This window comes from Paralichthys olivaceus, chromosome 7 (genome assembly GCF_024713975.1).
Source record: "Paralichthys olivaceus isolate ysfri-2021 chromosome 7, ASM2471397v2, whole genome shotgun sequence".
Taxonomy (NCBI): domain Eukaryota; kingdom Metazoa; phylum Chordata; class Actinopteri; order Pleuronectiformes; family Paralichthyidae; genus Paralichthys; species Paralichthys olivaceus.
Window position 1 is genome coordinate 19,434,596 of NC_091099.1, and position 24,740 is coordinate 19,459,335.

Below are 24,740 nucleotides of genomic sequence, written 5' to 3' on the forward strand. Positions count from 1 at the left end.
TAATATTTTTATCAAAAACAGACAGACATGACACATGACATTGATAACAATGAACAAGGTTTTTCCTAAATATTATAAATCTATAATATGAGCGAATATAATAACTTGTGTGTAAAGTAGTAATATAATACATTTAATTAATGTATCACATGTCTTCACCAAATTTAAAAAGTATAACACAGAAAAGAGAAACATATAAAAAAATACAGAAATCACAAACAGCTTGATATTACTGTTAAAAATAAAAATATTTTGAATATAAAAGCGTGAAGATAAAACCCAGCAACATGAAAAACATTTAAATGGAAGACAGTATATAACCATGTCTCACCTTTGGGTGTGTCCCCCGTGCTCGAGGACGACACAGTGCGACTGCGGTCAGCCGTGGGGCTGTTGGGTGACGGTCCTGCTCCAATTTCTGCTGTCCCCACCAATACAGGGTTTCCTGGCTCAGGATCCAGGGGCAAGTCGGGAAAGATGGGCACCGTGCCCCGATGTGGCTCTCTGGATCCGTTGGTCAGCGCCGGTCCGCCCAGGTCGCCGTTGTACATCTCATAACCGGAGCTGAGAGAGTTGTCCCTGTCCGTGTAGCTCAGCTCAGATTCCACCAGGGGGCAGAGGAGAGGCTCGGGAGTGGGCGAGGGGGGCGGAGGGGGACCAGGGTTCGGTTTCAGTATCTCAGATCCTAACAAAACGTGACCGTTGGTTTTGGCTGAGTTGGTTTTATTGTTGTGGGGTTTGATAGGGGGGGAGTTGTCCGTAAGGAGGTCAGCTGTCGTGTCGTCATCCTCATCTTCCTCGTCGTCGTCATCGTCATCATCCTCCTCCTCCTCCTCCTCTTGCTCCTCCTCATTATCCCCATCCTGCTCCTTCGATTCCTCCACTTCCAACACGGCCTCCTCCTCTGTTTTGCTCTCACTCTTTGGCTCCTCTCTCTCATCCTCCCCTTTTTCAGTCTCTTTCTCCACCTCCACCTGTTCCTCGCCTTCCTCATCCTCTACCCTCTCCTCCGCCTCTGCCTCCTCTTCATCATTCTCATCCTCTGTCCCTTTCAATCCCTCCTCCTCCTCATCTTCCTCCTCATTATCCTCCTCTTCCTCCCGTTCCTCTTCCTCTACCTCTGCTTGTGCTGCATCTCCACTACCTTCCTCTGAGGTGGGGGGAGGAAAGGGGGCATCTTTTTCAGCGACAGGCGTGGGCTCCTCGTCCTCTTCTTCCGCCTCCTCATCAGGGTCGTCTTCGGTGATTTTGGGTACCTCGACCTGCTCCTGGGGAGGTGCTGCACCTAACATGGGGGGGGGGAAGGAAGAAGCATTAAAGAGAGGAAGTGAGTGGGAAGGAGATGTAAGCAAATTCAAAGACGGTGTAAGCAGAGAAAAGAGCAGCCTGAAAAGAATTAAAGGAGGCATAGGAGCGAATGTGAAAGAGACGGGGTGGAGAGACGGAGGATGGAGGAAGGAGATGGAGAGACACTTGTTTTTTTCTTCTTTTTTTGTGAATCAGCCTTTCCTCCCATACACAGTGTGGGCTGAGTAGTTGGAGCCAATCCACCTGCTATTCATTCACAGACAGAAACCTGTCCACACGTACGCACACGCTCTCTCGTGCTGCAGATCGATGAACACCACAGCTTTGATTTAGAAAAAGAAAAAACATCTGATTATTGACAACCTGAATAGAGTAAAATGTAAGATCTAACCTAAATATGTTCCTATATCCTTCACGGTGGAATTCACTTGAAATGAAAGCTGCAACCAAGATGTATCATCGATTAAACTGAATCTATAACAGAGTATTGTCCACCACAAATGAATGAGATGAATTAATGAACTAAAAATGAACAAGTGGTAGATCAGTGTAAATGAACAATACACTCAGACTCTACATGAGGATGGCTGAGACATTTTTCAACTTAGATTCCAAAAGATTTGATTTTATCTTAAAGCATCCAAATGGTCGCTAACATCCTGGTGATCCCTGTCATCTGGTGGCAACTCATAACCAAACTCCTGCAGAAGATCTTGACACATGCAGGGGATGTTTAGCATCTTGTCCAATGTTTTAAAAAAACACTTGAAATGACACAAAATGGCAGAAGTTCAGACGAAATGTGATTCCAGCTCTACTGAACAAATGAGAGACTGGTGATTGAGAGGTCTGAATAAGGCAAAATATAATAAATTCATTGCAAATGGCACTTTTAGTTTTCTTTGTGCGCAGCTTATACAACAGCATCAAAGTGAAACAGATGTGACAGGAAATGTCAGGATGTGCCCAGATGAAATGTCAGTACTTAAACTGCATTCTTGGCCGGGTGAACAGCCCTCTGAACTGAGGTTGAGATTAAAGAACTGAACATCATGATAATAAAATATGTGCATGCACACTTCACACTTCACCCTGTGACGGCCAATAAAAATCTCCATCCTTCAAGGGGTGGGTTCGTACATTACCTCGGCCAAATATTCGCCAGATCCCCAGGACTTTTATGTGAAATGTAAATAGTGACAGATATCCCAGAGTTAATCCTGGTAAATGTGTATAAAATAAAGACCAGGACATTTAGGGGACCAAACATTTTACAGCACAGCCACAATAAATCATATTATAAGGGTCTATATATAGGGGCTGCATGATGGTGCAGAGGGTAACACTGTCGCCTTGAAAAAGTAAAGATTCTGGGTTCACACCAGGGCCTCTCGTGTAAAGCTTGAATGATCTCGTGTGTGTGTTTGCTCCACATCGTCCAGCTCCCTGCCACAGTCCAGACACATGCAGCTTAGATTATTTGGAGACTGTAAATTGCTCCTAGGTGTGAATGTGAGTGTGAATGGTAGTTTGTCTCTGTATGTGGACCCTGTGATATGCTGGCGACCTGTTCAGGGTGTGAACAGCCTCTCGCCCAGTGTGGGCTGTGATTGGCACCTCATACATGAATGGTCTATAATTGGGTTTATACTTTTTTTCTTATGATAGCACGGATACTTTTTTACTGCCTGAAAATCTAAATTAATTGTCACTTCAGAAATGTTAAAAGTGGACAGTCATTCAGAATGTGAAACCAGGCTAAGTTGTACTTCATCAGTCCTCTAAAAATCCATCCACCATCTAAACCGCTTATCCTCTAAGAGTTGCAGGGGGGGAACTGGAGCGAATCCCAGCTGACACTGGACAGAAGGCAGAGTACAGCCTGGACAGGTCGTCAGCACATCACAGGGTTTAACATCCAGAGATAAGCAACCATTCACACTCACATTCCCCCGATATTAGTATAACTGCACCTCAAGAAGAAGGAAAGAAAGAAAACCTCATCGCATGACTCACATGTATGATTCGTCAACCTGATGGGCCTCTCCCTCTCTCCTCCCTCGTCCTCCTCATCTTCCCCATCCTCCTCATCGTCGTCGTCCTCGTCGCTCTCTCCCAGGGCCATGCTGGGGCCAAGAGCCGGGGGTTGCAGCGTTGAAGGCAGGTTGTGCTCAGGTGCTTCTTCCTCTTCCCCATCTTTGGTGCTCTCTTCTCTCTTCTCTGCCTCTCTCTCCAGGGCTTCGATCTCCAGCATCCGCCTCTCCAGCAGCTCCGCCTGCCGCTTCTGTTTCTTCTTCAGCTTCTTCTTCTTGTTCTTGGAAATCTTCCCCACCTGAGAGGGGGAAAAAAGTACAGGAGAAGAGGGAGGGTCACAAGAGGCAAAACACAGCATGAACAGGAGAAATTCAAGGAATAAAACATTTGGATATGTATTTGAATGGTGTGTGATGATTTATATGTAATGTCCTCTAACACTTCCACTGTGTATTTTTACATCATATTATAATATTTGTGCATTTTTTGCTGTCCAATGAAAATCATTCAACTGAAAATTGAATGTTTTTGTCAGACATGTTTTAATTATTTTAAATCAGATGTTTACGAATTTGATTTTGCTCTTCTTGCTTTTTGGAAGCAGGTGGGACTTATTCGGAAAAAGTCGATGCCAAAGTCTTCCCTGCACCAATCAGGATTAGAATCATTTGAATCACCTTCTGCTGAGAGTTATGCTGCCAGACAACTGTCAATCAAATACAGTTCAACAACACGTACTCAGTCCTGATGACAGGGATTCACTGAGATTTGGAGCCACTGACTCATAATAAACGTAAACAAATGGTGTCAGAGTTATTTTTCTTAATTTATACATATGCGACACCTTGGAAATACATGAGTTTCACTGGACAAAAACTAATTGTTACCTAACAGTCAAATGTCATTCAATTAGTTGTGTTTTAATACATGTACAGTACACATGAAATTCTGAAAAAAAAATAAATTAAAGGTTCAGGATGAAGTGAGCATTTGTCCTTGAATACTGAGAAAAACAGGTAAGAAAAGACTAATAAAAAACTGTGAGTGTTGTTTTTTAATATATCGTGGTGCACCCACTATCTTCCCTGTGTCTCTTGCACTTTGACAGAACGAGTAGTGTGAAATGCCCAGGAGACACATACTGTATCTTTCTTTTAACTTTAATCTTTCTATGTTTTTTGTGTGTGTTGATGTTTGAGTGTGTTTGTGCATTTCTCTGATTTCATACTCACATCTGTTGTACTCACCGGTTTGAGCTGAGGGGCTGTGCTAACTAACAGACAGAAAGAGAAACAGCAAAAATCATCCGTCACTCAACCAAGTTCAAATACATCCAATAATATCGTCTTCTGGAAGATGATCATTAGGTTGTGTATAGGCTGCCTTTTAGAGGAGACAAATTATGTTTTTTCAGTTTTTCTATTTCCTCTACTGTGTTATAGGTTCTTTTGTAAATGTAAAAGTTCTGCAAAGTTAAAAAGTTCTCCAGCCCGTTTATAAAGGAGCTCCTGATGTCCACTGAAAACACTGCTCCTCTAACACCTCGTCAGTAGTCCAGAGCAATACTTCTGCACCAGTGTGATGTCATCATTCCAATGGCCCACATTTGCATAAAGCACACCTGGCTAACGCTACTCTGGCTAATCTCCGAACAGAGCCAGGTGAAGCGAGAGAGGAGGCCAACATTTCCTACATGAGCTTGGAGTGGTTGACCAATCACAACAAAGTGGGCCAACTGACCAATCAGAGCAGAGTGGGTTTTATCAGGAGAGGAACCTTAAAGAGACAGGAACTAAAATGAAGTGTTTCAGGCAGAGGCTGAAAAGAGGAGCTGAAGCAATGGACAGTATGAAGACAGTGATGTGTTTATGAACATTAGTGCATGTAAACCATTTCAAGTAATAACTCAAATTAAATTAATGAGCCTGAATATGAACATAATATTTCTCCTTTAACACTTGATATGTACAGAATCTGTAGGTAGAGTGAGAAACTATATGAAGAAGAAGATCTTTCACAGTCCCACTGCCATGATGCTTGTGCACGATCATGCATAATATTAACGGTTATTCTTTTCGTGCCTGAAAAAGTAGAAATATATAGAACACAGAAAACTTCCCCCTGAACCAATAAACCTCAAAGGACTAACAGTGGATACAAAGGTTCTGTCCATCATTTCAAACATATTTTAACAACAATGATCAATATTTCATACAAGTACAAAATATTAAGCTGCAGTTTCTATAAACTCGTTATATCCCAAACGATAAACAACAACCAAACCTCATGTTGATGACAGAACACATTGTTTACTCAGTCTCTTCAGTCACTTACACATTAGTGTCACCACTTAGCTCTTCTGTTTGGACAGTTGATTGCTTTGTGCCCGACTTCAATTGCATACAAATATAAGCAGTGTAATTGGTTACCCCCAAGGCTCAAAAACAACTCCATTGGCTGACGCAAGGAATTGACAGCTCATGGGGGAGAGGGTGGGGTGGTTGGGGGTTCACCCAAGGAGCAGGGTTCATATTGAGTTCATCAAGACTGTTTTTTAAGAAGTCTTTTTTTTTCCGAGTGAGGAACTTGGTGACAAGAGATGAAAAAGCAAGAATGTAGGGGAAAAAACAGCAAGTGGTGGAAGAGACACAAAAGGCTTCTGTGTGAATAATGTTCTTTACTCTGCATTTCAATATTAAAAATGTTTTATTACATAATGGAGGATTCCTGATTTATTCCTATCACTATAAATACAGATCATAGATTAGAAATAAGTGCTGTTATCCTACTATATGTATTATAAGGCTACCGTTTCACCTACAAATATAATTTTACATGAAAAAACACTCAAAAGAGCAAAAGATAACAATAAACCTATAGACTGCGTACTGGATTTTTGTGAATCCACACAGATGCCAACCTTCATTTTTTTAATCCTAAAAATCTTAAAGTTAACAACAATAAAGTAAAATACAGCATATTTGACATGTGCATTTCAACGGGATGCTCAACTTAAAAAAATTAAATCAGTTCATAAGTTGAAACAGTCTAAAAATGTTGCAATGCTTCCAACTTATGCCAGTCAGGAAGTTTCTGGAGGCGATTTTGCTTTGTTAGTCCCATCCAGTAATTACGAGGGGTATGTTACCTTGAACAGAGCCTGTTTTCCCACTCCCAGACTTTATGCTAAGGTAAGATAACCAGCCACAGCTTCGTATTTATTATAAAGGCATAAGAAAGGTATTAATCTTTTCATCAAACTACAACCTAGAAAACAAATATTATATTAATATCAATAATAATAATAATATAATATTAATATTTTTCTAAATGTCGATTCCTTTACAATTTATCAAACACAAGTGTTAGTGTGTCCCTACCTGCGGATCCAGACGGTGGTGGGGCTCCAGCTTTCTGCCATTCAGTTGCCTCCATGGCCATGCGCCGAACAAACGCATCATCTACGCACATCAGGATGTTCTCCGGCTTTATATCCGTATGGATGATTTTACACTTTGTGTGGAGGTAGTCCAGACCCTGCAGGACCTACAAACACATTCAGGTAAAAGCCACACTCTTTTATAACTACATATAACACAGCCTCTTTCTGCACTCAGTTCTTGTCCTCTGTCTCTCCCCATTTCCTTCCTTCTCTCCTTCTCCATTATTGTAAAGCATCTCAATCTCCGAAGACAGATCTGAGAGGCTGTTTCTGTTTCATCGTTTTTCCGCTCGGCTTCTATTGAGAGGCCTTGAGACCAAAACGCTGATGGAAAAACACTGATTTAATTTCTGCTCATCTTCCTCTCGGCTTTTGAGAAGTGACATGCTGGCAGGGGCTGAAATGGCTGAAAGACCTCAAGTGTGAAGTGTATAAGACCAGGCACTGTAGTCGAAAGCTTTGGATGCGCTCTTTGGAGCCCTTTATATTTCTTTTATGTTATATTTCTCAATCCGCTTTCTTCTCTCTCTCTTTGGACCCAGTCTTTCAAAGTCCATCTCTGAAGACATTGGACATTGTCACTGAATAAGTGAGACGGATTTCTTAACCTCTTACCCCCAAGAAAAACTCTTTCAGAAAGATCGGCTCAACCAAATTTGACATATGCTGTGTCCAAAATCTCTCACTAATCACTATTTAGTCCACTACAAAGTGAGTTTGACATTTTGTAGATTGTCCGAATGTTTAATGAAATTTTGTATACTCTCAACCGTGGACTCATTATTTCCCACAGGGCATCATGAAGCGTAGTGTACAACCGATGGTCACTTATTGAGCAATATGTACCGTCATGCATTGGTCTCTATTCAATTTCAAAATAAACATTTAAAATGTATTATTGGATTTTTTAACCGGCCAAAGTTTTTGTACATCATAATCCTGCCTTTATAGTGATGTGAGTGAGTGAAATCTAGTATGTGACAGAATTCTATTCTGTATAAAACGTCCTGATGTATAACTGTTTTGTTGCCTATCTCAAACTGTAGATGTCACTGTTGTCAACCACTGAGGACACTGTTATTGTATTATTGTATGTGTTTATCCGTGTCTGAGATATTGTGATATCTATAAGTAGATTAAGGTGTAGGTGTGTGTGTGTGTGTGTGTGTGTGACTTACCTGTTTGATAATGCTCTTGACACACGGCAGCGGCAGACCTTGGTAGTTAGATTTAATAATCCACTTCAGCAGGTGGTGACCCAGTACCTCAAACACCATACACACATCTGGGATGGAGAGTCAAGGACCGACATTATCATCTCACACACACACACGCACACACGCACGCACACACGCACACACGCACACACACACACGCACAGGAAAGCCCGATAAGGATACGTATGCCATTGACTCCAGAGATCTTGAAATCATCTATCAGCTGGACGACCATGTCTTTGTTGGGATCACTGGGGTCGCTCTCTCTCACCTGAAAGATGAGAGGACAGTGAGATGAAGCAAACACTTGATGAGAAAGGGAATGAGAAAAGAGAGCAGGAAAGAGAGATGATTAAAGGGAAAATGTTTGATTCTGATATGAGTGTCCCCTGCCTCCTCAATGGAAAAAAGACAAACAAATAAGGTAGGCGAGAAGGGAGGAAGGAGGGAATGAAGAGAATGAAGGATGCAAAAACACGAGGAAGAGGGGAAGGAAGGAAAAGGGAACAAACAAAATTGAAAAGGATGAAATGAAAAAAATCAGACTCCCAAACACCAAAGTATGAAATCAGATTCTCACACATCGCAGCAGTTTGATCTCGTCCAAGGCCGTCTCTGTGTAATGCTGAGCGCTCTTCACCACCTTCATCGCCACAAAGTTCTTCACTCTGCAATGATACACAGACACACAAAGATGCAATATTATGATTTTGTAGTGAGTCACAAACCAACAGGCTGATAAGGCAGCAACGCTAACTAATGAGTGTATGTGAGAGGTATGAAAATAGCACCTGAACCAACACTGGCTATTAGCTTGGCATTCACACTGCCCACACTGACACTGCAAATGCTAATGTGTGAGCTATGTGGCATTTTACTATGAAGGAATAAAGGTCTTCTCATAGTCCACATACACACCTATTGTAATTGATGGTATGTATTAATGACTCTATTGTAACTATTACATGATGTGTTGCATGTTGTATGTCAGTGTGTTCTGACATTGTGCCTTCTTGGAGGAAGAAGGTGGTATGAGTCAGGAAAATAACCCAAAATATGTTTGTGCAGTATCAAGGAATTGTGTTTAACTTCTTTACACTTCATTGCAAGTGTTTTTCCTAATTTTACCAGGAATTAATTAATGGATCTTGATCAATCAATCACATTTTAGTTGTATAGCCCATATTCACAAATCACAATTTGTCTAGAGGAATAAACAAGGTGTGACATCCTTGATGCATAAGGAGCTGTTTACTGAGGATTGCTCATTACAGAGTGATATTCTAGTTTTACTATAAATCACGATTTATTCAGTAATGAATATATTTATATTTTAAGGTTGCCGTTTTTCATTTTTTATTTTTTGGAATGTACATATTGTGTATATGTTAAGTAGGCTACAGTGCAAAACAACAACAACAACCATGTATAAAAAGCCAAACCACTGCAAATGGAAATCCACCAAAACAGTTGAAATTGATATAAAATGAAAGACAAAAGGAAGAGAGAAAGAATTCAAATGAAAACTGTTGTGAAAGGAAGGAAATAATCTAAAGAAAGTAGTTAAGTTAAAACAAAAAGGCAGAAGGAAGCATGGAGGAGGGAGAGAAGACGACATGGGCCTTGATATTGACATAGTAAATAAATCCAAGGTGCCAGCATTTGTCAAGCACTGGGATTAACTGTTCAGTTTGAGTCAGGTAACACAACTCCAAGTCACGAGGTTATGACCACCGTCAGTGTAATTAACACCAGTGACATGAATAAATTCATTTGTGTGTGTGTGTGTGTGTGTGTGTGTGTGTGTCACTGAAAGGTGACACTGAGTTGATGACACTGTCATCCATCCTCCCGGTTGCCTCGTGAACACAGAAACAACATCACAGTGCAAATGGATGGCTTTGGTGCTGGTGCACGAGGGTGTTGGTTGCAACCGTCATTGTGGAGACGTGCAATATCCTGTCAACAGGTGCATGTGTGGTGTGTCTGTGTGTGGTTGGTGTGTGTGTGTGTTTGGGGTGGATATGTTTGATGTTGTGTGTGTCTACGTGAGCAAGGTCAAGTAAAGGAGTCTGATGAACAGCATTTGTGAGCCTACGGGGCGCTTTTTCTGGGTCATGATGTAAATGTGGTGAATCTCAGCATGAAGCAAAATTTGAAAGCCTATATGTACAGTGTGTCTGTATCTCTGTGTCTGTGTCTGTGTGTGTGTGTGTGTGTGTGTGTGTGCCTGCGACTCACTGTATGTCCCAGCACAGCCATACGGTGGAGAAGTGGCCCCACCCCAGCTTCCTGATCACATGGTACCTTCCATTGAACAAATCCCCGATCTTCACCGGATGGTACCCTCCTGAGAGAGATAAAGAGCGAGAGAAGATGAAGGTTACTGGCCACTGTGAGAGATAACCAATGACATGAAATCCATTAGTGAGCAAAAAGTGGTGGGAGAGCAGCACAGAGGGAGGTAGGTCAAACAGACGGAAGATGTGACAGGAGAGACGTGTTTCAAGCGAGAGAAAAAAGATGCAGGAGGAAAATACAGCACAAACATTTCCGGTGGCATGAATCTGCAGCATTCTGTGAAGCTATGATAGAGAGAGAAATAAAATGGTTTCTTTAATGCTCACTTTTTGATCTGAGACAATAGAGCAATTCAAGTTAAAACCCTTATGAGCATGTCTATCATTTCCTGATTATTATTATTATATTGTATATAGCATGAGAGACATCTCTCAGTATGATGCAGTGTTATTCAGCAACTCAACAGACTGCAATGTCCAAAAATCATTAAAAATGTGTTGAATCAACAGTCTCTTTATTCTGTCCAGCATAAGAGATGTTGATCTAAATCAGATTATTTGATTAAATAAATAAAAGATCTATATTATTATATTAATGTCATTTTAACTGCACACAAGGCCAAGCAGAATTAATGTAAATTACCTTGGATCTACAATATGCCTGCCAACGTATACAACTATTATTGGCAATACCTCTATCATAACAATTCGGTTCCATTCATCTCTGTCAGACATTTTTGTATGTACAAATACTTAAAAACCTCCATAACAGGCAGCTCTCTCTCATGTTTTGTCTCCAGCTTTTCCTCCCTCTTGTTGAGGGTTAAGAGCAGAGGGTGTCACACTGTTCAGCCCAATGAGGGAAATTGTGATTTGTTAATATGGACTTTACAAACAAAACAGTTTCATTATCACTTAGATTAACTCTGACTTCATCATGCTAAACATCGTTAAAGTGACTTTTCTGAGGAGAGCAGAATCATGGCTGTGATGAAAATGATTCATTTTGTAAAACATTAGGAAAACATTAACACTGTAGCTATTGGAGTGTGAAGTGTTTCTACTTCATGTCAGTGCTCTGAATTCACAGAATCACTTTGAAAGAGTCAATATGTCTGTTATATGTCACTTCAAATTTCAGTTTCGGGATTCTTTCTTTCAGTGGATGTTGTTGATGTGAGTTTTCTCCAGGTAATTCGGCTTCTTCAGTCGAATATCTTGCAGATCGGGTTGGGTTAATAGGAGACTCTAAATTGTCCGTAGAGGTGAATGTTTGTCTGTCTCTGTACAGTGGTCCTGTGATATTTTGGTGACCAGAGTACCCTGCCTCTCACCCAGTGTCAGCAGGGATTGGCTTCAGCTCCCCTGACAAAATGAATGGATCTGTGGCTATAGTTCGGTGTACTATATTACACCTGCTTCTAATGTTTTTATCCGTCTCTATATAAGCAGTATCGGGCGACTTGTTCCACTCACTGATGCTTACAGGATCTGATGCTGAACTTCAGTATATTTTCACTTCAAAAAGGACTAAATGTATTCTCACTAAAGTAAAAAAAAAATTCTGTAGTGTGTCGAGCTTCATCTTTGTTCTTGCCACAGTGACACGACCAGCTGGCAGAGGGAGAAGTCTCGCCTGACAGGGCAACATTGTTGGAAGTGTATTTTGTTGAACAGAAACTTGGTAAATTGTGGTGTTTCAAGTAAAACCGCACAGACACACATGCAGGGTGGGCAGGTGAGGAATCAAACACAGAAAACTACAACGGAAAGCTCCTAGATGCTCTTCTGTTTAGTAACAAAGTACATTATAAGTTTTTAAAGTACAAACAATGGTCAGAAATAAATTAAAGGGCTACAAATAAAGGGTCTTATGAAGATAATACAAAAAAAAACATAGGCCGTCTGAAAGTATTATAACATGATTGAAATACATCATGTGATAGTTAGACTGATTGAAATACAGACTGCACTATTTCTTTCATTAGTGAATCTGTGTCCTCGTGAACACCTTCTCTGGCATCGTGACCCTCTGCAGGAAACAAGGCTGCAGTTCCTCTCCGGCAACAAGCAAAACAACTTTGAGATGTTGGTGTCACAAATAATGAGCTTCTCACAACAGCAGCTAGAGTGACACCGCTGTAAAATCCCGTCAGGATGGAGGGAGAAAGAAAGAAAGAAGAGAAAAGCCAGACAGAGACGGAGAGGGGGAGACAGTGTGAGACAGGGCAGTCTTTGTTGAGCTCTGCGGCAGCAGACATAGAGAGTGGAAGTAATGGGCTGGGACAGACTGACTTCCGAGTGTGCGTGGTCTGCTCTATGTGTTGCTCTGACCTTTGCAGTAGTCGGCGGGGTCCTCCTGCTCCTCATCATCGGAGCCCAGGATCTCCTCCTCCGGCTCTGGGGGCCCCGTCGGCTCAGGGGGAGGCGGAGGGGGTGGCGGGGGAGGAGGGGCGCTCACTGGGGCTTTCTGCTGGGTCTCAGGCCTGTAAATAAAACAGTGGGATGAAAGACAGTTAACCTCTCAAGTAACTTTTTTTTACTTGAAATATAAGCTTGAACAATTTACTTTCACATATTTGAATATTCCCAGCCATGACTCACAGCGAGGGCAAACATGAACTGCACTTTAAGAGCAGATGACTAATATGAAAATAATTAACTGTGATATTTCTATATATATAGATGTCAGCTCTTCAAGTGTGTGCTGCTGACTGGTATCGCTGACAGCTATTCATCTTGCACTGAGCTCATGAAGGCTTTTACATTCGCTGCTCTGGACACAGTGACAGACAGGTTCTTTTCTGCAGAGAAAAAAAAGGCTCAGGAGGTGACGTGCCACATATCTGTGTTTGAAAGATGAAACTGAAAGTCCAAAGAACGGGGAAAACCTCACAACTCCTCTGCACAGGCATAATGACTGTGAGAAAAGTAGAAATGAAAAAGCGGTAGAGGCACAACAACAAAACCTGATTAATACAAGAATTTTCTGCAAGAGGAAGAACAACTCAAGAGAAGACACTTGAATAAATCCTATTCTATTCATTTAAATTGAAATAATATGTTATTTGTTATTTTTCTCTATTTTTGATTTCACTGTCTGTGCGTTATGTCTGTCCCCATTCAGGATCCGTTCCTGTCTTTGTGTGGTGCAGTCTGGGTGTCTTCTATCGAGACCACTAAGACACTGCAGTATATTAGAACTGGTACAACCACAGTGACTCAGCCAATTCGCCTTGTACATCGGCCAACCTCTCTGCTTTCTGGCTGTTTTGGAATGTTGTTGCTAGCTTCCTGCCCAAAAAAATAACCATTGTTGTTTTTTAATCTGTGCCCAGCATCACCAGCCAACATCACTGACATAACCTGCCACGCTCAGTCTGCCTCCTCTGGCAAGCTTCACTCTGGATTTTTGTTTGCCTATAAAAAAAATGTTTACTAGTGCTGTTTTGTTAGAACCAGTACCTTCCATCGAGCAGCATTAGAAATCCTGACATTAAGTCAGACTGGAACATTGACTGTATATAAGGATGGATGACACTGCCATCATGTGCATTTGGTGAATCTGTGCGGAGGATTGACCCATGGTAGCGAGGTCCCGCCAATTCATGCGCTTAACCAATGGTGAGTCAGTCTCAGCTGCCCCCCCATAGGATTTATTCAGATATGTCACATTGATTCTTATTGTTACATTGTCTTGTAACAACAACTCTATGAAGGAAGTAACTACTGTGAGTCAATAAGAGAAACTGGTCATCAAAGCGTCAAAAACATTTAGTTCGTGGACAGATCTTGTTTGTAGCTCAGAGAAGGTCAGGTTGAACTAATCCACACCCACTCCTCACCTCAGACATGAGTCAGCAGATAAAATGGAAACTGTCCAACATCAGACACAACAAAAAACAACGTCTTTCAATCCTGAGAAAAATGTAGCACACCGTAAAACAATGGCGACCTTGAAAGGGGTATTTGGAGCAGGTATTTCTAAAATGACATGATTAATGACATAGACGTGATAATACATAGAATATCTGGAATGACAAATAGATGCATAGATTAGGCTCGATCGGCTTTTCAGGGTTCATCTCCCCGTTCTACTTCCTTGCCCTTGTCTGAAATAGAACTGAGCCCATGGGAGGGGTGAACATTAAATAGGCTGCAGAGCACAGGATGCCTCTTCTCTTTAGGCCTGGGTGAATTTTCAGCATTTAGCTGGCGCTCTTATACGGGGCGACTCACAATAAGGGATCAGGCGGGGCACTGCCATGGCACACATGGATATTATGGATATTTCTGGTAACTCTACGGCTACGCCATCCTAGTGCCACTATGCCACTTCCTTCAGGACATCGTAAACGACTTTATGGCTTTTAGATATATTGTGTTGGTATTACCTCATACCCAACACACTGTAAATCACAACTAGACACACATACACATAGAGGAACACATGCACAACGTTTGGAAACAAAACAGACCAGCAACACGCAGTGTGCAGCACCTCCACAGCCAACATAAAGACAGAAACTCCCTGAAGTTAACATCCTGTCAGTGATTTTGGACGATGGACTATTTAAGTTTTTTCCATTTCTAACATTTTGTTTCATATTAAGACGTTCTCCAAAGAGGTAGGTTTTCACCTGTGTGTTTATTTGTTAGAAGGACTATGCAAACACTACTGAACCAATTTCTATTGAACTTAGTGAGGGATGGGGTCTGGATCTGGGAAGACCCCATTAAATGTTGGTGCGGATGCTGATTTATGGGCATCTTTCAAATTTTAGTTTCAGAGTCTAATTCATGGATCTTGATTCAGACATATAGTGACATGATATTCACGAGTGTGTATATATATATATCAATATAATGCTCATGCACTGTGTAAGCACAGTGATGAAGTATAACACATTGTTGATCCGCCTCAGATTAGTGAGATGTTTCACTTCATTTTACTTTTATATAATTATTGGCCATATCAATCAACCATAGGAGTGTGTTTTCTGATCATTATGATCATTATCTGACCACATCCTTTTAACTTTTATATTTCTGCTATAAGAACTACACTATCGTGTTTAGGATTGTTAGCCTTGATGGAGGCATGCACTCTACCAAGTACCATTCTTTGGGCCAACATACCTTTAGGTACAGATGTGACTGAATGTCCCATGTGCACAAGTACACACTAAGATGAATGTCACATTGCTGTAGAACAAATTCCTTCACATGTATTGGTTTTGGAAAATAAAAAGTAATTTGATATATATATAATCACAGTCAGCTAAGTAACCTCATCTCACGCCAGTGATAGATGCAGAGGGTGTTCTGAGATGTGACTAAAACTTGTGTATTCAAAGAGGTTGACGTTTTCAATCAATCAAACATTTCATCATCAATCCAGTCTTCATCTAAAGAGAAGTGTCTCTTTCAGCAGCATCTCTGTGAGACTGAATGAGACGAGCTGAGCCTGTGAGAGCTCGTCAAACACTTCTTCTCCAGCCTCACTTCACGCGGGCAACATGAACAAATGCTAAATCAAGACAGAAAAAAATATAAACACATAAACACACAAAGCTCGCGCTTGTGGGCTGTTATTTAATTGTGGTCACAGGCGCAGACACATGATGGAGGCTCTTGGTGTGTTACCATAGCAACTGCAGGGCAAGGAGGAGGAAGAGGAGGAGGGAGGAGGAGAGTGTCCAGGACAAAAAGTGTTAACCTGGTGGCAAGGCCAACACGCACAAACAGACACAATGGTACAGTTCTTCCCTTCCAGCAGATAAGGACAGAAGATGACTTGGCATTAAGATTTCTTAGCTGTTTTACAACTTGTGGCACACACACACACACACACACAAACTTACACACACAGGCAGTAGAGGGTGTCCTTGCAGTAGGATGCAGCTTCTTTACAAAAACAGTCACGTAGGGTGTCATACATCACGTCCATAGGCTCAGTGCCTTTATACTGCTCATCTTGCCATTGGCAGTACAGACACTTAACCCCCATAACTTCCTGGACCCGAGCCGAGCAGCAAAAACATTAAGATAGCAAAGACGCCGCCTGAGTACGAAAGACGAGCAGAGGCGGTGACAGAACAGAGAGGAAGTGGAGAGGACGGACAGACAGAAAACAGAGAGCGAGGGGTTGAGATGTAGAGGAGGAAGAGGAAGAAAAAGAAAGAGAAAGGAAGTCAGATGTAGAGAGAAACGAGAGAAGATTAAACAACAGCCAAAGAGAGGGAGACAAACAGACAGGGAGAGAGGGAAATTATGCAGGTGAAAAGACACAGAGACAGACTGATAGACAGGTAAGAGACATACAGAGAGAAAGAGAAACCCAAACAGAGGCAGAGAAAAAAAGAAAGGCAGAGAGCATTAGACTGACAAACAGAGAGACCAGTCAGAACCAAACAGAGACAAGAGACTCAGAGAAGAGAACCACAGAACCAAGGAGGAAACTGTACACTCTGTACATCTGACACATGAATCCATCCACACTGATCCATTCGGTACATCACACCAACTTAAATTAAATGACACTGCCAGACAGGTGGAGGTGGAGAGAGCATCAGTGGTGAGCAGGTTAAGACCCACTCTGACAAACTATTTTGATTTTATGCAAAAGCAATATCAATGTCAAATTAATATTTTTATCCAACTCTTTGGCTAAACAGAAAATTGATTTGTATCTATACACGTAACATCAGATTTCTAATTTGTACAAATTACGGTTATTAAACCACCATGATCTGCATTTTAGACCAATGAGTCTTATAATGTTCCCACTGAGGACCAACGGGTTTCACTCCAACCAATCAGGAATGATTAAGTCCCCCCCTCTGGTCAAACCGGCACTAATCAATTTCCTTCATTAATTGGCACTAATTCACACACTAGGAGCAGCAATTTCCTCTTCAGGAAGGTGTAGTTACACAACAGCACATCTCCTACAGCAGCTACTTTTTTCAAATTATAGACAATCAACTGATTTCATGAGTTATGGTTAGAGGTAATGTTTAAATAGCTAAAAGACCAGAATCAATGAGTACAAGCTACACAAATACAAGTCTTGTCATTTCTGAGCCTGGCATCTTTTATTATTATTTTATGTGTGCATGTATGTGTTTGATAAAATCATTAATGTGGATGAGCAACACCCGAATAGATGATCACTGTCATTGTCCTCACTGGAGACATACCAGTCGCAACTGAACTCACCGCTGAGACAAAGTAAACTGAGCAACACCTCAAAGAGTGGTTGTGAGTGCATGAATGTGTGAGTGTGATTACCTTGCCTCAGGGCTGAGTGGGAGAAGTAAATATGAACCTTCAGGACTGTCCCACGTGTAAAGTATTTCATGTTTATATCAAACAAGTGTGCGCTTGTGTCGCCGTCCCCTCCCCTGCAATAATACATGTTTACAAGGTTGCAATGAATGCAGATTTTAATGGAGGTTAGTTTTTTCATGTACATGCTGTATTGGTAAAGCAGTAATTTTAAGCTGGTGGTGCTGTAACAGTACATATGAGTGTAGAGCACAGGTTGAGACATGAGTCTTTCACTGCAGTTTTACTGTGGAGGTAAATAACTGCAGAATGTACCACACACACACACACACACACACACACACACACACACACACACACACACACACACACACACACACACACTTGTATACATGCCCAGACTGCTTCTTACATCCTAAGCCAAGTAAGATAGTGTATGCAGATCAAAACGTACACACAAACACACACATACACATGGCCTCGGCCTCACTCCTAACAATGGCATCTGTAGCACCAGTGTTAGATTTTAAAGAGCCTGACATGTCTTCCCGCGTGGTTTATCTGCAAATCTGCATAAAAATCGCTGAAGAAGTCATTTCTCCTCCCACACACAACTGCATGTATGGTTCAGTTTAAATGTTCGTGTAATGCTGACCATACTTGAAAGGTTTGTCTTGTTGCTATAATAAGCCGAGGGCAATGTCCAAGCTCTGTCGTTGATGCTTGACAACCAGTTCTGTCACGAAGCTCATCATCACGACTGCAGTGGAAATGCTATGTTGTGCTGAGAGATGTGGAGAAAACTGTGGCAGAGAACAAATGTGAAATGATTTCATTTGACGGAATCCACAGGGAGGAGAAACGGAGATGCAAACTGAAGAGTGGATTCAGAACAAATCGTAAAGCAGTTTGTTTTTTTCCTCCCTGTAAATTCCTCATCACACCACGCTGTGCACTCGTGTCCCGACAGCTCTGTGGCTGTAAAGTGCTGACATGACAGGGCAGCAGTGAAAATGTCAACATGTGTACAGGTAAAACAAGTTTTCATTTTGATATAAATACAACAGTGTGTCAGCTAATATAACAATCCAGAGTCAGCATGATGAGCTATTCAAGTTCTACATGCTGATCTCTGGTTGATCAGTGCTGTGGACGGCATCATCATCCAGTGCCCATTGATAAACGCATAGAGCCCAATTAGCACTTTCAAAATGTATTGAAACCAGAGCAGAAGAAGAAGTCAGGTGTCGATGTTACAGGGAAACAAAGCGGGGAGGATGTTCATTATATTCATTTTACAACCCACTGTGATCTTTCCCTAAACCTAAGCATGCTCCTGTCTGTGGATACTAGGGACAAACATCTTTTAAGGTCCTTTAAGTTGTTTCATTAGTTTCAGCTCTACAAAAAATGTAAATTGATCGTGTATGACTTTTAAATAAGGTGAACAGTGAAAATATACAAGCTTTGAAAATTTTAACCAACTTAATTAAGTCTCATATGTAAAGTTGCCTATAACGTTGGTGTTAAGGAAAGTGTATTTGTTAGATATAGAATCTAAATAAATAATTTTTCATAATTATGAAAGATGAACGATTGGAGTGAAAATAATTAGTTGCCTTGAAGTAGCATCGTTACTTTAACTGAGACACCTCTTTGATTATATTGAGTAGATGAAGGTATCAGAATTCAATGTCTGCTGTTGAAAGGAAATTATCAAGAATCCTTCTCAAAGCTCTGCAGTAAGTTTGTATTTAGACTGATCTGATTATATTTAGGAATGTTTGGACAACCTCTCTCAGGACATTTCCTTATGATGTATGTGATGCAGAACCTTTCTGCATCTTGCAAAACACACAATATATTTTTTTTTGATGATTGTAGCTCATTTATGTTTTTGCAGCTGGTGAGTCCTCCTCCATTCAGATCAAATCAGTAACTGAACAACTTAAAAGGAAATCAACAATATTCCTGTTGGCTCATGATAAATCTGGATCTCACTCTTACCAACCTCGTTTAATGACACACATTGACTAAGTTATTTTTGAAAACAAAAATCAATAAAAAGAAATAAAGAGTTCACCATACAGTTGGTGTTTTTTTTTGCTTTTGCTTTGAACAATGTGTCAGTTTAGTTTGACTATAATAAAGCTGTTGTCAAAGATGTGCATTGAACAAAAAACTAAATAACGTTACTGCAGCACTGTGCTCAAGTATAGTTTCCATTCTCCATTTCTTGCATGTTTATATCCTCCACTCCTACAAACCTTTAACTTAAATCATAATGTGACTTTATAAATTATAATGTATAATGATAAAATGGCCCAGCCTTTACAAACCACAATTTATTTCATAATTTGCACAATAATGCATTATTAATTAGAATCTGATCATATTTAGTTGTGAATGGGACAAAACTTTGGTACTTTAGGTATAGTATGAATGTAACACTTGAATTTCAAGTAAAAAAAGGAATTCTAAAACTATTTTCATTTGAATAACCATTTACTCACTGGAAGTATTTCTTCCATCCCTGTGACACAGTTCAGTTATTTTCATTAAAATATGTTTTAAGGAGGTTCTAAGAATAAATTCATATAGATAGAGAAGAAAAATACCAGTTGTAGTAGTACTTCTCTTTATTCGCCCCTGCCTTTCGATTGATTGGATCTAATAATTCCGTCCACATTCCGTCAGAGACTTGACATCGGTGATGCACCCTGCTGCAACCACAATGAAAATCACATTGCTAACACGTTTACAAGCAGTATTAAACAGCTGACCAATCTCGAGTTCGAACTTGATGAGTTATCCTTAAATATGTCTTGGTATCACCAAGGTAACAGGTATTCCTTAGCAACAAGAGCATCATCCTCCGCTGTCAATGCTAAGGCGTGGGATTCAGACCGCGGGTGTCCTTCAGCTCAGCTTATCCGTCCCAGCGGTCTGTACCTCTGATTGATTCATCGTTAATCTTTCATTCTCTCCGTCTCTCTGTCTTGGCCCGTGTCGGCAGGACAGCTGACTCATTCTCTCCTCTCCTCCAGAGTAGCTGTCTGTGTGGAGAGCTGAGATCTCACTGCTATTTTCAGGATGCAGCCTGACGTCACAGCAAAGGCTGCACTGCCCCCATATAACTTCTAGTTGCACATTACGGCTGTGTGGGGTCCTGTTAGATACCACTAGCCCTCAATTCAACGATTTATCACAAGGTGCAATGCTTCATTCCTAAACACTATGAATGTGCAAGTGTCTGCTGCCATAATCCTGAGCTTCTATTATAGCTTCAGAGGGATTTTCATTGGCAAATATGGAGAATCAACAAGACAGAGCAACATGGCAAGAGGTACTGACAACAAACACTGTGGTATATTTCATTTTTAGTATTCAGGCCTCCATTTCATCCCTTTTCTTTGAAAATACAATGTTTCATCGATTCTATCGTCTTCTGTGAATTTGGCCGCTAGTGTTTTAAAATGATTTGGGTTGTTTTGAATAAGAAATACTGAATATACCTTTACATAAAACATACCCATTCTTGGATTTCAATCCATTGTTCACTTTGTAAAGAGGCAGAATCAATTCACAGTGTGTTGGGAGAACCCTCTCTCTACACAAAAGTTGGATCAATTCAAATCAATTTCAAAGATTTAGTCTTTTTTGTGTCACAAATTTCTTTTGGTTATGATAACATTGTGCTCATGAGGTAATGGCTAAGATCTAAAATATAAGGACATTCTCATGTATATTCATCAAAGCAACGAGCAGTCAAACAATCTTGTTGGTTGAGAGCACGCTGACAATTTTGCCTCTTAATGAAAACAGCCTCTATGCTACTGTGGCAGAAGGATTGCAGGGGTGTTTCTGTGCTACCATTAGTTAGTACCTATGATTCCTGTTGTTAAATGTCAAACCAAATGGAGATAAACTGCATTGAAAATATCAAATCAAATCAAATCAAATCAAATCAAATCAAATCAAACATACTTTACTGTCCCATAGAGAAACTTGTCTTGGGCCAACTGCTGCAGCAGCTGCAGAAGAGTGCATTGTACAACAAACAACAACAAAACAGTACACAACGTCACGCAAGACCTAATCCCCAAATTCGGGGAACTGAATGTGTTACAGGTCATTAGGGATCCTATGTGTGAGTCTGACCACAGAACCTTCAGAGATGGTCTGAAGGGAGGGACAGACTTCTCTGGTGTTTTTGTTGGCGTCCACCTCAGTGAGAACCTCACATTGTCGCAGGTTCACCACTTAATAAGCAGCCTCTCATGTGGTAAAGCTGTTGTGACAAGTTGAACTGGAACATTGTGTACTGGGTTGTGGATCTGTCGCAACCTGCAAGTGACCTCTGACAAGTCCTCTATAACCAGATGCATCAATAAGAACAATGCAAATGGGTCTTATACAAAGATTACCTGAATAAGTAGTAGGATTAACTTGAAACTCCAGCTTGACTAAGGTTGCATCCATACTGCTACGTTTTCCTTTGAAAAACTCATCAACTCTGCTACGGATACAAGTGACCACACTATTTCAGTTTTAGAGCTGCTAAAACAGAGTTTGAAAAAAAACGCTGACTACATTGAAAACTCCAGGGATGTGTTTTAGTCTGGACGCACAGAAACTGAGATGTTTGGAAACTATAACGTAGATACTCAGAACTCACAAGACAGCTTGCTGATGGGTTTTTTCGGACACAACATAGCCGGATTCATCAGCATCCTATCACATGACCCCCTTCAAGAAAACAACCAGCATCTGCCTCAGCCACCAGTGTAGAGCACAACAAGGAGAATAAATGATAACGTAGTACTATGGATGTAGCCTTGGAAGCTAAAGGTCAATTTAATAAGGTTAACATCAAGTAGTAGTGGAGCAGAGATTGTTCCTTGCAGCACTAATTAATTTAAAATTATTAGCATTATCCAATTAGCTTATAATACTCTATACTATGTTGTCCCTTAGCAAATGTAGTCGCACAAATGATTTTCATGCATGTGCTTTTTTTTATTCTTATTTTCTACTTCTTCATGTTGTGATTTTCATGGCCTGTTTGCATCGACCACTTGTTCCCTGAGCGACTCTAACAACTGAATTTCCCTCACACGGATCAATTGAGTGGCATCATAACCCAGCTAGCTCTGAGAAAAAGCAAAATGTACACAATACAACCAAAATAATCTATAAATAATTGGCTGCATGGCTGCAGCATGAGTTAATTTCCGTAGTTATAAAAGGGTTGCAGTGTTTTGTGCAGCTCTCCATGTTTGATCTAAATAAAGCAGATTCCAATAATTACCAATAAATACTCAGCCTGTGCTTTGTGCCACAGGGTTCATACCAATCCATAGAGGCTGAATTGACTGTTGCTGAAACTCCCCACAGGCAGTCAATGAATTCGAGACCACACGCTACACTACACTGACTGAGCTCCACAGTTAGATATATGATGCATGATGTCTACACAGTAACAAATGCTAACACACCCAAAGATAAGAGGCAATGGAAGCTAATGTGCAAGATCTATATACACAGCCCCCTATGGCACACACACATACAGTGATGTTAGTGAACGGAAATAAACTTGCAGCAGGCGGACTCACACATCTGTGTTTGCACTGTGACAAAACCAGTTGACTTGGAATAAAATTTGCATTTGGAATCGGGAACACAGCTCTGCATGGCTGGTGGGGTGGCACATGTTTACACAAAACACACACACACACACACACACACACACACACACACAAACCCTTGGGATAGGGGAAGTAAGTGACGTGCCTGCAAATCCAATTGGACAAGCACATTTGTCTCCTGAACATAAACACAAAAATACACGTGCATAACAGGATGTTTGTGTTCACGTTTCTGGGTTTTTTTTGTGCGTCCACGTGTGCGTCATGTGTGTTCCCTGTTCCCTGTTCTACAAAAAGCCATTAGTCTGACTATAGAAACATCCACAGCGCCAGTGGGTATATCTGCTGTATCCTTTAATGTGCAGTGCCCTTTACCCTCTTCCTTCTATAGTGCACTCATTCACTGAGTTCTGCATTTATACGTTGCAGTGACATCAGCCGGCCAAAAAGACCCCCATTGTGAGATGACATCCGCCAATGCTTGTTACAGCGAGCAAGCGCAGCACAAAACATTCCATGTGCATGTACGTAAAATGCCAATAGACAAATATTGAAGGCACATGCAGCCAACACAAAGGCTGCGATGCTTCTGTCAATGTATGTATTAGTTCATCATAAGAAAACTGGACCCAATTCATTTTTCAAGTAATAATACCAAACATACAGTGTTGTGATTTGACTCCCATTTCCTCATGTTTTATATTTTGTTTATCCCTGCCTCAGTGTGAGTGTGTTGCTTGTCCTTGTTTTGTCTTTGTTCAGGTTTGTGTGTGTGTGTGTGTGTTTTGATGCAACTTCCCCACTCTTGATTCCTGCTAATCCACCTGCAAACGTGAGGTCTATTCTCCAATCAACTCACCCAGCCTGAGGAAACAATCGGCAGATTAGCCAATAATGAAAATAGCAGTCAGTGGCCGCCCCAAATTGCTTTTAGGTCATCTCACCACAAGATTCACTCAGCAGCTGTAGTGGGACTTCTTGAAAATGGCAGATACTCTTTGTAGTTTGCCCAGATGTGATTGAACAGCTCCTTTGCTCCTTTGAGTTTTTTTCCTTTCTTTAATCAAGAGCGTGGTCTTTCAGTTCACATGACTTTGAATGGCATTCTATTGGTTGGGGACTTTTGACAGGGTTGCAACACAAAACATTCCAAGCGCACACGAGAAATCCAAGAGCAGACGATTCACGAGCGCACAGAAAGCAGCCCGAGAACAGAGAAGGGCTGAAGCTGGAGTGCAGCAAATCCGTGCAAGCAACAATATATCTGAGTGCAAGCACACAGTTTGAGCAGAAGCAGAGCAAATTTAAGTGCAAACAGGAGCTATTTTAGTGCAAGGGCAGGGTTTTGATTAAAAGTAATGCACATTCTGAACATACGCTCTTGATTAAAAATACATCCTTTCCAGGAGAGCGATTAAATGGCTGTTGCAGTAGGACTGTTTTGTCAACTTCTGTTTCCAAACTTTGAATCTAAATCTTTCAACCATCATGAAGTCTAACG

At 41.0% G+C, this 24,740-nt stretch overlaps 1 protein-coding gene across 9 annotated transcripts in view; it reads right to left on the reverse strand.

Moving 5' to 3' along the window:
* The window catches only part of srpk2 (SRSF protein kinase 2), a 65,900-nt gene that overhangs the window by 9,875 nt on the left and 31,285 nt on the right, over positions 1-24,740 (reverse strand). For 5 of the 9 annotated variants that reach the window (XM_020078875.2, XM_020078873.2, XM_069529024.1 and 2 more), the window contains 9 exons: positions 12,636-12,787; positions 10,243-10,351; positions 8,582-8,669; positions 8,185-8,272; positions 7,963-8,069; positions 6,723-6,888; positions 4,575-4,615; positions 3,325-3,640; positions 332-1,285 (listed from right to left, as the gene is read on the reverse strand). In XM_020078875.2, coding sequence (XP_019934434.2) covers positions 332-1,285; positions 3,325-3,640; positions 4,575-4,615; positions 6,723-6,888; positions 7,963-8,069; positions 8,185-8,272; positions 8,582-8,669; positions 10,243-10,351; positions 12,636-12,787 — 2,021 coding nt within the window. Of the gene's footprint in view, positions 1-331; positions 1,286-3,324; positions 3,641-4,574; positions 4,616-6,722; positions 6,889-7,962; positions 8,070-8,184; positions 8,273-8,581; positions 8,670-10,242; positions 10,352-12,635; positions 12,788-16,165; positions 17,711-24,740 lie in introns of those variants that run through there. The other 4 variants (XM_069529025.1, XM_069529026.1, XM_069529022.1 and 1 more) reach the window with 2 other exon arrangements.